Source organism: Heterodontus francisci, chromosome 2 (genome assembly GCF_036365525.1).
Source record: "Heterodontus francisci isolate sHetFra1 chromosome 2, sHetFra1.hap1, whole genome shotgun sequence".
NCBI classification, from domain to species: Eukaryota; Metazoa; Chordata; class Chondrichthyes; order Heterodontiformes; family Heterodontidae; genus Heterodontus; species Heterodontus francisci.
The window spans coordinates 74761192-74777685 of NC_090372.1; the positions used below are offsets into that span (position 1 = coordinate 74761192).

The following is a 16494-nucleotide window of genomic DNA, read 5'->3' on the forward strand; positions in this document are numbered from 1 at the left end:
GTTCTAGTTCACCTATTCTGTCTATTCTGTCTATAGATGTGATTTTATAAATTACAATAAAATGGAGCCATAAAATACACCAAAAAATTTAGTCACTTGTGTACTTCAAAGATATGTCACATTTACTGGTCTCGCTGGGGAATTTCGGGATAAACAAGTGTACATGCATGTGCATTTAAGTATGTGATTGGACACATGTATACCTGTATGTATGTATAAATGTGTCTGCATACGCGTATATATAGATATATAACAGATCACGTCATTTCTTTTTCAGATACTCACAACTTCTAATTGCTATCCCCTGTTGCATGCAGTTCAGTAGACTGAGAAACAAAGTGGAAAATAATCAATTTAAATCGTATTCTTGTACATTAAAAATAAAACATGGAAGCACAAATGGATTTCTAAACCCCATGTCATGTGGAATTAATCTGTCCCCAAATGAGTTGATGGATTCAGAATGAATATACTCCATAGACCTCAGTTCATTTTTACAAGTACCATTTGTGGTAGATGTTTTCATCCCATTTACAACCTACTGTATAAATAAATCCCAGTTTATAGCAGTTATTGCACTTTTTGGCAGCTTGGCGGCACTCTTTTTAAATTCTTCTGTGGATTAACACTGCCATCTCCTGGCTATGAAAGAAAATTGCAACAAGGAAATTGCTGTCGGCGAATGCAGAAAAAAACCTTTTCGAAACTGCAAAGAAATTAATACCTATATCTATTTTTGACAATGCCTTTTTTTCTTATACCTAACAAATGTAATTGCAGATAGCGTTAAAACACGCATCAAAATAACTAAAGATCTGTTATTTTTCCACTAGACGCAATAAATTAGTGAAGAGATATCTAAGGGGCCCACATTAAAGACGAGACTAATAAAGGTCGTTATTTCCGCAGACCCTTTTGTCTAGGCAGCCAGACAAAACAAATGGATCGCCTTCTCTGGAAAAATACTGATTGTAGCTGGACAGTTGTAAACTCATTAAAACCTGAATACCAGACGGCTTGCCAGACCCTTCATTTTATTGCAAGTCTCCCAGTTTAGTCTTTGAAGTTCCATCTGCAACAACAGAGGGCGTCACAACATTATAACCTTTCAGACTGAATACTTAAAAATAAAAAGGTTCAATTTAGCAGCTGCTTAATATAATAATGAAAATTGTTTCAATAATTGTAATCCTATTCAAGTATTTGCTGCCAGATGCTGAAGAATGCTCCAAAATTAAGATCGTCAGTGTCGTGTTTATGCACTTCGCCCCTTAACCTCCAGCGTTTTACACCCCATAAACGCTTACAGCAGTCATTTTCTTTTATTGCGGTACACCACTCTGAATTTTACTAACGACAGCCACTGCCAAGACTTCCAACTATGTGGGCCTCGCTGCCCAGTGTCCAAATCATTTGAATCCCACTAAATCTATCCAAACTGTCTTCGGGGTCTTAAAAAGTAACTAGGGATCTTACAGTTGGAAAGGAAGTTGCATAAATGTCGAAGCCATGCACAACAATTTTTTTAGCGGTAAGACGACTAAGTCTACTTTAACTTTCTTCCTAAGGGTGCTGCTCTTTTGTGTTGACGAGTTAATGAAATGGTGGCAGGGATTGGTGCCAGTACGAATTTTTAGAATTATTTACCTCTCTCTTTATTATACGATGAAATCTAAACAATTTCGGTGCTCTTCACACGGACAAGCAACTCAAGATTATTCATTTCCACTTTCAACAGAAGTACTACATTGCTTGAATAAGTAACACACAACAAATCATATAAATAATCAGCGGCCTTGGCGCATGGCCAGGCGACAGATAAAAGTTGTTAATGCACAGTTTTGCACATTCTCGGGTTAATTGGCGATAACTGGGCGTTAAGCACAAACGTATTCAGAATCTGTATCATCAGATTCGCTTCTAAGCCAACGCTATTACATTACACTTTCTATTTTCTTCCCTTTTGCAGAAACCCCAGTCTCATTCTAATTTTAGTTACCCATGTCAGCTAAGGTGATTATATTCGTTGCAATATTTATTGAGGGAAATTCAAACTTTGAGTTAAGGTTTGAATGTCAGCATTTTGTGCAAAATTCAAAAATCGTTAAATTTTACAAAATTGTAGAAGTTGATGTTAACTATGCAATGTTAAATATTATTTAAAAATGGGATTACTTTCATGAAACTGACAAACTTTATTCCGCTTATTTCATTTACTTGCTGCTGTTCGCCTGAAAGCTTGCATTTTGATTCGCGTGTTGAAAATCTGAAATATCTCTAAAGGTACGGGGTGTTTTGAAAATTCTGCAATGCTGGTGGAATAAGAAGGTAATCGTGGAGTTCCATATGAGGTGTTTGCATGCATTGAGCTTCATAAACAGAAAGCATATTTTATATGTAGTGAAACATATATTTTATTAGACAACAAATAAAATGACATTTCATTACAAACAGTATAGTTTGGTCAATATGACGCGAGGTATTCATTTCAAACGTGTACACAAATGTAAATGTGTTAGCTCTACAGGCCTAAAGACAACCCCCATTTAAAACACATTAGTGGTATATTTTCTTTCTATTGCACCCAGATATTTTCCTTGTACACATTACATTTATTAACAATATTGTTTATTTTTATCGCATAAATGCGTCAAAACAATATTAAGGGTGACATTTACACACAAAACATAGGTAGTTACTAGTTTTACATATAGGTAGTTTTAAACCAAATCTTACACTTTTCTTTGCACCACAACACCGATAAATACAAAGTGTCTGAGAACTTTATTCGTGCTTTTATCACAACAGACAAGAGTATCGTGTAGCATTATGCTCAGCGCTGCTCCTTGAAATACAACTTATATTAGCATTCTATGCAATTCAGTTTCATATAATTTCTGAAGAACAACACAATCGTCATGCACCCCGGGCAAGGCCGTTACTCAGTCTCACAAAGACAGCATAAAGCCTGAAGTTTCTACAGGTTCATTCACAGTGAAAATAATACAATATATGTTCCAAGGTCACCACGAAAATAACATTTCAAATGCACTACAGAGCCTATTATCTTTATAATAAACATCCTGAGTTAAATTGAGATTTTTCTTTTGTTTGTTTACACGATCTTTACTCGGACACCGCCCGAGCACAGAGGCCCAGTCACAGAGATAATCACCACAACAGACACAAGGATTCAAGTATATAAGGCAGCCTCGTTTGCTGCATGTAAAACAAGTAAATATTAAACTAGTACAGTATTACTGAATTACTGTCCACGGAGAAGAGCGGTGGATTAAGAAAAGGTAGTTTTCATGTAAAGTAAGGTAGATTCCGTAGCCTCATGCTTAACCTTGCCGTAAATGTCCCCTCTTTGGTTCCCAACTAACAAGTGTATCCCACCATATTTAGTCCAAAACTGGCAAAGGAATAATTTGTGCTAATGACATGACAAATGTACACATAGTCTTTCTGCAGTGGGGCCTATTTCGATTTTAATTGTGAATTAGTTCTTTTTCTCCCTCAAAAATATTCTAATTCGTGTCACCGGTCGTCTTTAGGTCTTTCCTTGTTGATTTTTTTCATCTTCATCCTTCTATTCTGAAACCAGATTTTAACTTGCCGTTCAGTAAGGTTAAGGACTCTGGCGACCTCGTATCTGCGGTCTCTTGTGAGGTACATATTAAACAAGAATTCCTTTTCCAGTTCCAACGTCTGATGTTTGGTGTAAGGACAGCGCTTTTTTCTGGTAGACCTTGCATGCAGCCAGTTGGCGGAAGGGTTATCTGAAAATATGAAAGGAAATACATTTGATATATTTTCCCTATTCATGTAGTCAAAATATTGCCACATTCTCAGAATCAAAACACCTTTACAGATAAGAGGGTCAAGAAGTACTAGCTTAATGAGGCTGGTTGCTACATTTTTATCTGTGTTTTCATAGTATTAAACTCTTAACACGAATCGTCTTGTTCAATGAACAAACTCTATGAATAAAGTCCAAAATGAATTAGAAAAAATTAATATTGTGACGCTGTGTTAATCAGACACGTTAATAATCCAAAACAATATGCAGTCTGTCTGTGGTGTCTATTGTGTGCAATATTTGTTTATCCAGTAGTCTTATCTCCATCACATCCACTTACACCAGATGCACTTGAATTACAGAGTCAGTAATTACTCAGTATCACCCCCTTTCTCACCCCCTTTCTCTTCTATAATGAATGGAAATTAGTTCACTGTATACCCACAGTACAGCCGTAAATTTGCAGCATAAACCTTGAACAAATGTCTCAAATCTATTTCAGTTATATATAAAAAAAACAATACTGTAAATAGATCTGTGCATTTGTATTTTCGCTATGTAATGAAGAATATGGAAGGAATATAAAACAGTTCGTATTTATAATCCTTATCTAGAAAAGTAATGCAAATATTTAGGGTTTCCACACTTACTTGGATCCATGTGTAGCTTATCTGCGTTTGACTCAGTCTCTCCATTATTTTCAGAAAAGGAAACCTCGCTCACACGTTTGTCGGCAGGAGAAGTTCCACAAGTATACTCTGAGAGGGCCAACGTGTGTGTTTCAAACGTGGTGCAGTCACTTCTGCGGGAAGCTACTGGCTCGGGTTTGATGCCGTAGTGTCGACTGGAAGGTAACCCGGGAAAGGAGAGGGTTCCCGGCATGGGATCTAGCCAGGAGCGCATGTACCTACCATCGGGCGCGGCGGCAATCGGAGCCTGGTGCATGTAAGGGTGATAAACAGTGGGCATATTGGCAGAGCTCTGAGCATGAACCGGGCTCCAGGAGGTGCTGAAAACTGTGGCTTTAGACTGGAAGTTGCATGGGGAGAAGTCGGGGTGCTCAGTAAGGGCTGCCTGCCTGGAAGCCTGAGCCAGTGAACCCGACGCATATCTGGACGACAGCAGATCCTCGTTCTCATGCATTATAAGGGAGTCGACATAATAATTGCTGATAGTCCCTGATGTCGACATTCTCGGCAATGACACAGCAAGCCCCTCTGAAAATATGAAAGAGCAGATTTCAATGTAACAACTTACCGCCGCGACAAGTACAGTCTACTAATATGGTGCAGAAGCACTTCCATGCCATTGGCTAAGTTACTCACGTGATTCAAAAAACAACAATAAAATATAAATCAATCCGCAGCTTGTAACAGAGTCAATCTTTTATAGACATAATTTTATATAGCAACTCCGTATGTTTTTATGCAAAGAGATATAATCACCTCTATATATGGAAGCTGATTTCTTTGTTGCCAGCGGAGAGGTTAAAAAAAAAGTATTCCGTTGTAGTTTTTTTAGGGGACTATTTTATATCATAATCAATCTTCCCATCAGATGCTCGTTTTTTTTAACGAACACCTTAAAACCGTTAACCTTCACATAAAAGATTATGGAAAGAGTGAAACTATAAACTGCAGAAAATAACAACGAGGAAAGAGATTGGACAGGTATTTATTATTCATGCTTAGTAAAATTAAAAGCGCATTCTTAACAAATAAAAATCGTTGACGAAGTTTTAAAGCGTACCTCTGAGAAGTGGCGTGTGTACCTGCAGCTGCTAAAGATCTAAAGATTTTAAAAATGAGGCGCACATAAACACACTGTGACAATCTCCGTTTTATAATAGTTTGAGCAATAAAACTACATGTTAGTAAGCTATAGTCATTCCAAAAAGGCTCTTTATCTACAATAAACCATAATAAATTTCAACTTCCGCATTCAACGTGCTACTTTGGTTGACAGATGCAGATATCCGGATAAAATACATTTCTTCGGAAATCGGGCAGTTCTGCCATCGTTCTCTTCAAATTCGTGGACTTTTTGTATGAGTCACTCTCTGGCGGGTTCTGTGGAGAGTAAATCGGAAAGCTTCCCCGCACAGGCGGCGTTCGGAAACCCAATCTGTTATATAGTTAAGATATGTTACTTTCAATAGCAAATAAAAGAAAACGATTAGATATATAAACAGATGCAAAACGTAACAGTCGTATTTCAATAGTTAGAAGGCATCCTTATTACAGTGTTATCGGCCTATTAAACATTTAATGTGCAACTAAGTACTGTGCCTTAAAAACTTAGTAGGCCTCACACACACTATGGATATAAATGTGTATAGCGTTGGACGATATTACTCAGTTACATTAAAATTAATAAATGGGATGTTAGTCAGAAGGCCAGTATCCTGGTTTAACATGATCTAGTTTTAAAGTAAATGAACTTGCAATATATTTTTTAATAAAATAAATAAAATAACTGCAGAAACAATCCATATCGTCCGCCAGTGATTTATCTTGTTGCCATTTTTCGCTTGGAATAATTTATCGTTGCTATTTTAGCATGAAATGTTTCATTTTACGGGTATGGTTTAGGCGTCAGTGCGTTTGTTTATACAGTTCCAGTACACAGTTTCACAGGGCATAATGATATGTTACATTATGTTGTGTTTCATTGGACTGCTCTTTTAAAACATATTTGATGTATGCAGTTGCTCAAAATCTGAAAGAGAATTGGCAATAGTCATTTTAATCAAATGCAACTTGCCCTAGTTTTAAAACGTTTAGATCTTTGAAGACAAACAGTAATATGATTTGGTAGCTGGGCTATGTGGGTTTGCAAATGAGGCTTGTTTTAATGCTTATTTTATATTTCTTTGTTGTTATTTTATAATTCCATATGCGGGCATTTTGTTTATTTCTGCTACAGCAAACTTAATTTAAAAATACCTTCGGTTTATCTCGACGCTAGCAACAGCGTAAAATAATCCTATATCCAAAATTGTTATTTAGTACTTGAACTGTTGCGTGGATCAGATACCACAGAAATAACCATTAAACAAAGACATTTATCAGATCCCACATTAAACCAAAGTACTGTCGCCGTCGTGTTGAATCGCTTGCTTCCCCCCACCATCCGCTGGCTGGATCAGCTCTCAGTTTAAAACCTTTGCAGCTAACTGAAAGACAACTTCCTTTTCTCGACGTTTGGGGTCCCTTTATCCGAATCTTTCTTTAGATTTCTGTGCATTCCCCATTGTTTTGTTTTGGAAGGGGAGATTCAGCCTGTCGCCTGTGCGCCAACATTGAGTATCTGGTCAGCGGAGTGTTACAGCGACACTGGCGGAGTGCTGAGGTCTAGAGCAAAATCGAGAACCACTCAAGTCCAGTGTTGAGCCTCAAGAAAGAAAACGTTTTGTGTTTCCTGTGCAGATGGCCTGAAATTAGGATTTAAATGTTGGTTCTATATTTAAAAAGTGAAGCTAGGACGCTGTGAAACTGCACTTCTCTTTAAAGAGCGGTTCCTCTAATTGAAATGTAGGGGTATTTTTTGCTAAGAAAATAGATAAAAACAACCCACTATTAAAACGCCTGAAAGAATTTAACCACAACCTTGGAATGTGTCGCGGCTTGCTGCGATACCTAAAGATTTATAGTTTTGTACGAAATATTTGATTTTAAATTATATAGTTGAATTCGTTGCAATTAGCATAGTGAATTCTCAATCTCAAATGGATCACTGTTCCCCCCCCACCCCCTCACCCCCCGTCCCCGCCCCCTCAACCCCGTCCCCCCAAAAAAGATAGTTACGGATTTTGGTGACTTGTCCGGTTTAGATTTTCAGTTTAAGCTTTTGTTTGAACGTTCAACACAGAAAACTCGCATGTTATTTGCAAGTTGCAGCTTTCAGGCTCGGAAAGGGAAAAAAAACAGAGAAAAAGATCCGTTACGTGCGTGGATACAATTCATCCAAGGTCTCCAAAGAAATTAGTATTATCATACAAAGTTGGTACAGATTATTCAATAACATACAAAAATACAATACAGCATCCATTCTAATTTTAAGACGCATTCTGGGGTAGCGGAACTTATCGTATTTTCATTCTATGGCAAGACGAGTGGAATAGGGATAAAGCGAAACTTTTTTTACGTGCTGTTTTGAGCTGTTCTTTTTTACTTTGAGAATCATGTTTGTAGGATCTAAATAACACAATATTTTATTAATTCATGTACTTTCCCAGTAGCTAAGAATTCAGTCAAAAATATGGTACTCGCATTCACTCACAGACTGTGTTTAATACTTTTCGGAATTTTCGAGGCAAGTAGGATATGCATGGAGTACACCTTGTAGCCAGAAAGACTAGGCAAAAATGTCACAAATAAGAGTGTAGAAATATTCCAAAACTGGGATAAAACCGGGCGGCAATAGTTTCAAAGCAGAAACACATTCGATCTGTGAAAATTTTTGGCATTCTAATTGTACCATTTAGAATAAACTATAAACGTTGACGCCTTTATTTCCGTTCAGATAACATCTGTGTGAAGTTGCAAAGCCAATTTGTGGGAATGCAGTGTGCAATGACGACAGCGTGTTCAAAGTGCTTTCATCATTTTCGAGTCTAATTGGCATACAGCGTGTAATTTGGCAACGATTTACAAGATATATAAAAAACATAAAATAAAACTAACCAAATCCTGGAGACATCTGCACGAGAGTTTTCAAAACTGGACGAGCCGGCCCCGTGGCTAGACTTCAAGATCTCAATTTCAGAAAAGTCATGACTGAAGATAATCGCAAACACCAAACGTTATGTTGGGGTGTGTTTTGTTTACGAAAGATTGAAGCACTTTTTAGTTATCCGCACTAGTCTGAAATTAAATACTTCATTTAAAAGTGTTAAAATAGCCCGCTTGTGCTGGCTTTTAAAAGCCAAACTATAATTTAACATTAAAGAAGGAAACTTCAAAACCACGGTGGCTTCTAGTTTTTTTTTAAGTCTATCAATCATATAAGCTTGGGAGAAGTTCGCGAGCAACGAGTAAATAATAAAAGTCGAGCCACAAGCAGAATGAATTTTAAGTAAAAATTTTAATTTTTACCATTAGATTTGTGAAAACAAGATAAGGAGGAAATGAATACACCTCGCATAATCGAAGCACGTTTGAATTGAGAAAGATTATTCTTTAAATAATGGTGTCTGAATGAATCGCCTTACACAACTTACTCAGGCGCCTGATAAAGAATAATTTCCAATTTCTTGATAAAGTGTATTTTAAATCAAAACTCAGTAAATGAAATGAAAGACGTTAAGCTAAAGGACTGAGCTGAACTGCATTTTAAACAGGGCCTGGCTGTTACCCGAAATGGTGGTTTGAACAGCACAAACTTGACAGTATTTTTTCTTTAAAACCAGACCGAAGATAGTTTTCAGGTGGGACAATCATGTTGGGATTGAATCACGCTTCGTGTTTATAACAGCGCATATTTTCCGGAAGATGTTCTTTTGTATTGCACTGAAGAAAATAAAAAATTAAGAAAAAGGTTTTAACTCACGCAAAGTGTCCTTCTAAAACATGTCGTACATTAATATACCTAATAAAGAGGATGATAGCATTTAATATTGTAAATGAGATTTTATAAATTTTATTTGAATGTAATATTTGTGATTTATTTACAATAGTAATTTAAAACCAGTTAAATCGACATACGGGAAACTGTATGCAAATGCAATTCCTATTAAAAGCGCTTTGCTTTCTCTCAGTTAATCTGCTGTGTTCATTTTACCAAGGAAAGGTTACCATAGGTATGTATATTTGTTGTATGAAATTACTTTAATGGTACATTCGTAAGATCGCACAAAATCTATCCTATTGCAAAGTCTATGTTGTAGAATCATGTGGATACATAGATTTAAAATGGTTTAATTCCAATCGGACGCTCAATTTGAGTAACTGGACCAACAGAATAAAGAGCCATGGTGTTTGTTTACCGCCTTGCTTAGATTAAAGCTTCTGTTTGTCTCGTCTAAACAGCCAATATAATGGGACAAGTCTGCTTTCTGTGTTTAGTCTAGTTTCCTGCAGAGCCGACCGAGCCGCGCTTCCACAACATTCCGCCGAGGTCGCTGTTTCGTAGAACAAAACAAATTTACGCGCCCAGGCGCCATGTAATGATCATAACCGAGGCCTTGCGCCTTTCAAGTAATTTCTTTGTCTTGCACATGGTAGAATAATAAGCTTAAAACGTGCATCCTAAATCACTTGGCGCAAGCTTTTTTATTTTCGATTTTCACCGGGAATTAAAAGATCAGCTATGTACAAAATGCACGAAAGAAATATGTTCCGTTTAGGCGATGTTAATATGATGATGAAATATTTATCACTAACAAAGAGAAAATCTGCAAGGCATCGATTACGCAGTTGTGCAGATGAAATTGCAGTTATCTGCAGTGGAATAGCGCCGGCCAACATCAGTGTTTACAAATAATAATTCGGCATATATGCTGCAAGGAAATCTGAAATTGATCATATTTAATTTAGACGTGAACTTGATCCTTCTTAGAAAAAACACATCTGATGAAAAGCATTACACTTATAAAATCCCAATTGACAGTGACGTTAAGGAAACATGACCCAGTCAGTGCTCGCTTGCAAAGTATAGAAGGCACTCTGCTCTTCAAGAATTATTTTACAAAGTTGCATTAATTTAAAAAAAACTTGCCTAAGAAACAGTCGCCATTTCTTTTTACAAAACATTGTTACTCCTGTCACAAAACATGTAATTTTGCTGTTGGCCATATCAAAACAAAATCTTTTACTTATTCGTGGTTATTGAGTAACTGCGGTTTCTTTCCAAACCAGCGACAGAACTCACTGGCGAAGACTATAACTGCAGTAATTCAGGCAGTTTCGTGTTGTAGAGATAGACTTGAGCCCCAACAACATGAAACTACCTAAATCACACGCCAGTTCTATCACAGCTCTTTAGATTCCTATCACTGTGCACACATAGGAATAACCTAAATGCACATTCAACAAGCTTGCTCAAATAGAAAAAATCACAATCATTATGCTTCTCGTCACAACCTCGCATGCAATTTAACAAACGCGCGAAAGGCACTCCTTTAACGCGCAATATTGTGGGTCCCTGAAATAATTTTCCAAACAGTTCAGCTTTTCGCGTTCCAGGCCGAATTTATATTCAAATGAATGGATTGCATTGCAAATTCAGCATGAGAATAATTGTTAGTTCTCCACTAAATATGGCGGATTCTTTATTATCTCTGTGCAGGATTTCACGCAATCTAAATGCATATCATTCATTCCAGTGATGTTAAGCCATAGCAACTTGTCTGCACTGCAATAATCACGAGTTCAAGGTTTGTCCGAAGAAAAGAGCTAGTCAGATGACATAGCCTATAGAGATATATTTTATTTTTCTCTTCTCACCCGCCAAAATATAAACGATACCGTAACGTTAACTTTTATTTGCTAAAAGCACCGTTTGCATTTTAAAATATACTAAAGATGCAAGGCTGTTAGAAATAACCTCACCGATTATTTTAAAATATAGGATAATAGGCCTTAGCATTCGTTCCTCTTACAGACCTCACCTTCATTGTAAATGTCTCCAGAGGTCTTATCTGCTGTTTTTGTTCGATTCCTCACACTCTTCTGATTTTAGCCGATTAAAAGATCTGAGTGTATTGTGCTCACAGAAAATCAATTTCCTACATCCGAGCGGTGCTCTGCTTCCTCTGTCTTCGTGGCTGTTCGCTCAACTGAAACCACTCGTCCAAGACAGCAACAACCCAGATATACTAGCAAGTCATAAAACTCAACAAAAGCCGACAAACGTTACAGCACCATTGCTATATAGCCCAGACAAATTACGACCGTCTAGGTAATATTTAAATAGATTGCAACGGTAATTGCCAGTCTTTAAACCTACCATTCCTGTTGGAAGCTTCCTCAACAGATGAGGTAAGAAAAAAACGAACACAAAATGAAGTAAAAACAATGTACATATACCTATCTCAAAGGACTCCGACCAAATACGTTTTATTCATCTTTCATGAAAACACAAGTATTTTTTTAAATGTACACAGTTCAGCAGCAATAGGATTGAGCATGATTTGAGTCCTCTAGTAAGAGTATTTCATCTTTGCAAACCCAAATGAATCAATTCTATTTGTTTTTGTTTTCTTCTAAAAGTGAATCACGGCAGTGACTAGAACACATAAAGTATTTCACATTTACATGTGTTTTGATGCTTCCGTTCATGGTACGTGATATCTTTATGTAACAACACACTTTACAGCATATTCACATTTAACTTCTATTAACATGTCAGTTTACGGTAGTTACTTTGGAACTATTTTAACAGCATAGGTCATCTGTGTTTAGACATTACAAAGTTTGATTTACTTAGCTGATAATTGGTAATTAGCACAATTAAAAGATTGGTGCCCCCCCACCCCCCCACCCCGGCCAGTTGTTTGGAAAAATCATCATATAGGGCGATAGCTTCTGTGCATGCCATGCTTATCAATGGCAACACTTATTATAGTTACAGAAACAGACTACCGCCACAAATAAAAACAAGACACGTAAATCGCAAATATCTACAGCCAACAGAAGGCTGAGAAGTCAGAGGTAAGTGGAAAAGTTTTTAGTCTTTTAGCAACATTAGCACAGCTTCCCGATGTCCCGTTAAAATCTGTAAACCAGCGTTTGTGTTTATCATGAAAAGCTGAAGTTAGCTGTAAGCTCCCGAATCCTGTTTTCACGGTTCATTTTCTTGAGTTTCATCCTGCGATTTTGAAACCAGATTTTGACCTGTCTGTCAGTCAGGTGGACACTGCGGCTAATCTCTAGGCGACGCTCTCGAGTCAGGTACATGTTGAAGAGAAACTCTTTCTCCAGCTCCAGGGTCTGATGTTTGGTGTAAGGACATCGTTTTTTTCTACCACTCTTTGCAGTCAACCAGTTGGCCCCGTTTTCAGCTTTCACCTCCCCTAGTAAGTAAAGGGGTGAGAAAGAGAGAAAGAGAGGACGAGAAAGAAAACAGAGAGATAAATAGGGAGAGACGGGATAATAGATAAACAGGGAAAAGAGAAGAAAGTTTATCATGTTTCATCATATAATTTTCAATAGAAACCTAATTGTGATAGGTTGGATGCTTTTATAAGTATGAAATATATTTAAGTGCCTATGAAATACTTAAATGCTATATCTTCCAATTTTCAATGTTTTGGTTTGAAACCATGGCACTAACAATTTATCTTTTATCTACAATCTATTTTTGCATATCCATATGGAACGCAAAAATAAGATATTTTCAATTACTTTATGAGTTGAACGGGTTTGTGAAATGTAGTGCTACATGATGTTAAAGTGAGCTGTAGTTGCATTTAAACTGAAGACGAAATTAGTTTGAAAAACTCTATTTAGATGCTTAAATATATTTTAAAACGATTGTTATGTACTTGGGGTGACACTGTCTGGTTTGATTTTATTCGACAAGAATCTCGCACATTTTCCCTTTTAGTATGCTTGATGACGGGCTCAGTACATAGTTATCCACTGAAAGAGAAATTTTACTGCAATTATCGGTCAAATTCAATATTTTGCTTAGCACCAGTAGGCGTGTCTTCCCCTCTGGTATCATTCCCAACTTTTTTCAGCCATGTTTCATACCAAACAAAAATCTATGTTTATCTATTTCATTCGTCAGAGGAAATTAAGCAAAGTTTTTTGAATACGCAAACAAATCCAATTGAGCAGATTGAAGTATGGAATCTTCGCTGGAATGTTTTAAGATCGTTGCCTTTTTAACACTTCATTGTTTCATTTTATTTGAAATAACTTTATAAAATGTTTTCATCGGATGTTCGTTAAGGTTAAGACTGACATTTTCCACAGAATGTCAGTCTTTCTATTGTGACACCTCCATGTAGCTGATCACCTGGATTTCAGACATAGCAAAAACTAACTAACGAATAAAACTGATGTATAACTCCAAATTTTGATTGTTTTTCTAGACAGATAAGTAATAATTCTGCCCTGGTCTAATACTATTAAATATCTTAAAGCAAAAGATGACAGTGTCACCTTTTAGCGTTTAGAAAACTTTTTTTCTTTTTTGCTCGAAAAGCGCGCTAGAACATAAAACATCACAGGGTTCCTTTGAGTATTATTTATTGGCTGTCTTCTGTTTACTTTGGACCCTGTGTGCAAATATGTCCTTCTATGCGGTACACTTAAATAACTGCAGAAAGGATTCGTGGTTTGTAACTTATCTGACAAGTTTAGAATGTGGCTACAATTGACTCTGGAGCGTGGGCTCGTGCTATAAACTATAGCAGGCATTAATTTTTACAGCATAGCTCACGCCCAAAAATAAAAAGTTCACAAGGTCAGAATAAAACTCTCTTTGTTACGCTTGTTGGCTGTACCTGCCACGTCTACCCGTTTCTGAGTGCTGGCTATATAAATTCCCCTCTGCCTCTTATTTACCTACCTTTTGTTTCTTTCTCAGGAGAGTTTTTGTTGCTTTCTGAAGGGACTGGAGATGACTCTTCGTTCGCTGAAGAAGCCGCAGCTTCTGCTTCTTCTCTTTCCGAACTGCAGGTTAAATGACCAGGGGATGTCCCTTCACTTCCTTTTCTCCCCAACTCAGTCGGGGTCGAAGCTGAAGAAGGGGGTGTTCCGAAACGGATCTGGGACTGGGGCACGAATGGAGAGGCCCCAACTTGCCCCGTGTTGCTATAAAGTGTCTGTTTGGATGTCGGATAGGCTTGGGACAGACGGAAATAGCCGGGGACAGGAACCCCGCCGCTAGTAGTAGTGTCATTATTGGAGCACGATTCTGATGTCAGCCTTGGGAACGTGGAAAGATCTGTTGCTGCTGCACTTTTGGGACATTTCTCAGAATCATATAAACAATATGCATTTTCTTCTTTGATATTCTGGGGGAAGGAGCATGTTGCTACTTGCTGGGTTGCAGGTTGCTCCATGCGACAAGACCTGGGGGGATCAGACCAGACTTCCATCCCGCTCATGTAAGGATGAGAAGTCAGGACCATACTCTGAGAGTTGTTCTCGCTGCGTTTGCTCAGAGATGGGAAAAGTCCACAGTTCTGCGTGCCGTAAGACAGCTCAGAGGCAGGCGGCAGGTACACGCTGCTGTTAGGGTAATAGGTTCCTTCCCCGCCACGGCCCACGCTGATCAGAGAATCTACTAAAAAGGAGTTTGCAGACGGGCTGTCTGAGCATGACATTGTTGTGGGGCAATTTGGCGAAAGCAGAAGATATCCAGTTCAGGCTGACATTTCTTGTGCAAACACGCTGAGTATGATTAGAGATACCTCCGCAGCACGACAGACGGGACGAGCCAATCAAATGGCGCAGCTGGACATAAGCCCCTCCTCCACGGAGTGCTGCGTCACTCGAACTGCAATAAGGTCACCATATGTATTCGGTAAACTGCAAAAGCATCTAAATGAATCTTTATTTACTCGGTTCTACTTTATTGGAATCACGTCCTTCAAATAAAATAAAAGCGGGGCTCCAATATGTAGCGCAGTATCACCACAAGTTTCAGCAATACATTAAACAGGGTCACTGTGTCATGGTAGCAATCATTTTATTATTTTGAATTATTTACATGTGAAGTTCACAAAAAGGAAAGTTTTAGCCCTGTTATTAAGCACTTTTAATCACACGCTAAGGTTCCCTGGCAGGCACTGGCGAGAAAACATAAGTAATCTTGACTTTCCCGGGTCTGCTTGTGATTAGCCGGTTGCTGCTGCAGTTTCACAGTGATCACTGTAATTCTGATCCATACTGGGGCTTTTCTGATTGTTACTTCCACTACTATTCTGTGACGCGTGGTGTTTAAGAATCACTTTTGAACATACAGCCGCAAGATTGCATTACTGTTTTGATGTTTGTAGTCTAATGTTTAGTAGATTAATGCAACGTGCTGCCGCTCTTTAGGTTAAGTGTAGCAGGTCAGTGACAACAAACTAATAAAGCAACATAATCTATATATTTTCTTTCCTCTTGTATTTCACCAGCATTAGATATTAGAAGTTGATTGAGCCTTGACCATTTCTGATATTTCATACTTACCATTTCAAGAAATCGAAAACATTTCTTTCAAAATGTTTTCACCATGTGTTCTTCGGCTGCCTGAGCTACAGTAGACAGCATTTACCACATCTATAAAATCGATCTCATCATTTCGTCTTAAAAATAGAAAACAAGACTGTTAAACAGAATTTACAAGCAGCTCAACTACAAATCGGTCAAGTTTAAAACAAAGCGCGGAACAGAAGCTTCGTCCAGAGTTTCTCACTCCACCCCATCGAAAGGTAACTTTTGCAAATGAAGTCAGACAGAAAACTACAACTGCCTTGTCTCTGTTTCAGGAGAGAAGCGGGAGTTTTCGGTTTGAGTACTTTACTTTCGGAATGAAGTGGCGTTCAAGTACAAATATAAACCAAGTAAAGCTATTATCCTTAATATTAGCGCCGGTAGAAGTAAAGTGATATAACAATTAAAAAGACCCCCTCCCTCCCCCCACACCCTCCCCCAACAAAAAAAAACCTTTTGGCCAAAGGAAACATACGCGCTTACTAGCGTGTACACGCTGTTTTTTTTTCAAATTGGTGATTTTGTGGCATATCTGTA

At 37.8% G+C, this 16494-nt stretch overlaps 2 protein-coding genes and 1 long non-coding RNA gene across 9 annotated transcripts; 1 reads left to right on the forward strand and 2 right to left on the reverse strand.

The window, feature by feature from the left end:
- Positions 1–1305: 1305 nt before the first annotated feature.
- LOC137384813 (uncharacterized) lies at positions 1306–15835 on the forward strand. 2 transcript variants are annotated; one of them, XR_010977666.1, is made up of 3 exons: positions 1306–1531; positions 4507–5472; positions 14339–15835. It is a non-coding gene; the product is annotated as an uncharacterized lncRNA (long non-coding RNA). The 2 variants fall into 2 exon arrangements; XR_010977664.1 differs by lacking the exon at positions 14339–15835 and adding an exon at positions 8327–9396.
- Positions 2459–11490, reverse strand: LOC137384773 (homeobox protein Hox-A9). 6 transcript variants are annotated; one of them, XM_068059235.1, is made up of 6 exons: positions 11412–11490; positions 9353–9391; positions 8488–8667; positions 5552–5590; positions 4453–5019; positions 2459–3782 (listed from the first exon to the last, which is right to left on the reverse strand). In XM_068059235.1, the coding sequence occupies exons 5-6, from the start codon at positions 4991–4993 to the stop codon at positions 3541–3543; spliced, it is 783 nt and encodes a 260-aa protein (XP_067915336.1). In that variant the 5' UTR covers positions 4994–5019; positions 5552–5590; positions 8488–8667; positions 9353–9391; positions 11412–11490; the 3' UTR covers positions 2459–3540. The 6 variants fall into 6 exon arrangements, with proteins under 6 accessions (XP_067915336.1, XP_067915328.1, XP_067915355.1 ...); XM_068059227.1 differs by having other exon boundaries at positions 5552–5926; XM_068059254.1 differs by lacking the exons at positions 8488–8667; positions 9353–9391; positions 11412–11490 and adding an exon at positions 7609–7701 and having other exon boundaries at positions 5552–5926.
- hoxa10b (homeobox A10b) lies at positions 12534–15221 on the reverse strand. The gene is made up of 2 exons (XM_068059196.1): positions 14321–15221; positions 12534–12815 (listed from the first exon to the last, which is right to left on the reverse strand). The coding sequence occupies exons 1-2, from the start codon at positions 15078–15080 to the stop codon at positions 12541–12543; spliced, it is 1035 nt and encodes a 344-aa protein (XP_067915297.1). The 5' UTR covers positions 15081–15221; the 3' UTR covers positions 12534–12540.
- Positions 15836–16494: the final 659 nt, after the last annotated feature.

Coding starts and splice junctions, on each gene's coding strand:
- LOC137384773 (XM_068059235.1), bottom strand. CDS start 4,993: ATGTCGACATCAGGGACTATCAGCAATTATTATGTCGACTCCCTTATA. Junction 3,783..4,452: donor TAAGCTACACATGGATCCAA/GTAAGTGTGGAA, acceptor TCATATTTTCAG/ATAACCCTTCCGCCAACTGG.
- hoxa10b (XM_068059196.1), bottom strand. CDS start 15,080: ATGTCATGCTCAGACAGCCCGTCTGCAAACTCCTTTTTAGTAGATTCT. Junction 12,816..14,320: donor TCCTGAGAAAGAAACAAAAG/GTAGGTAAATAA, acceptor TTTACTTACTAG/GGGAGGTGAAAGCTGAAAAC.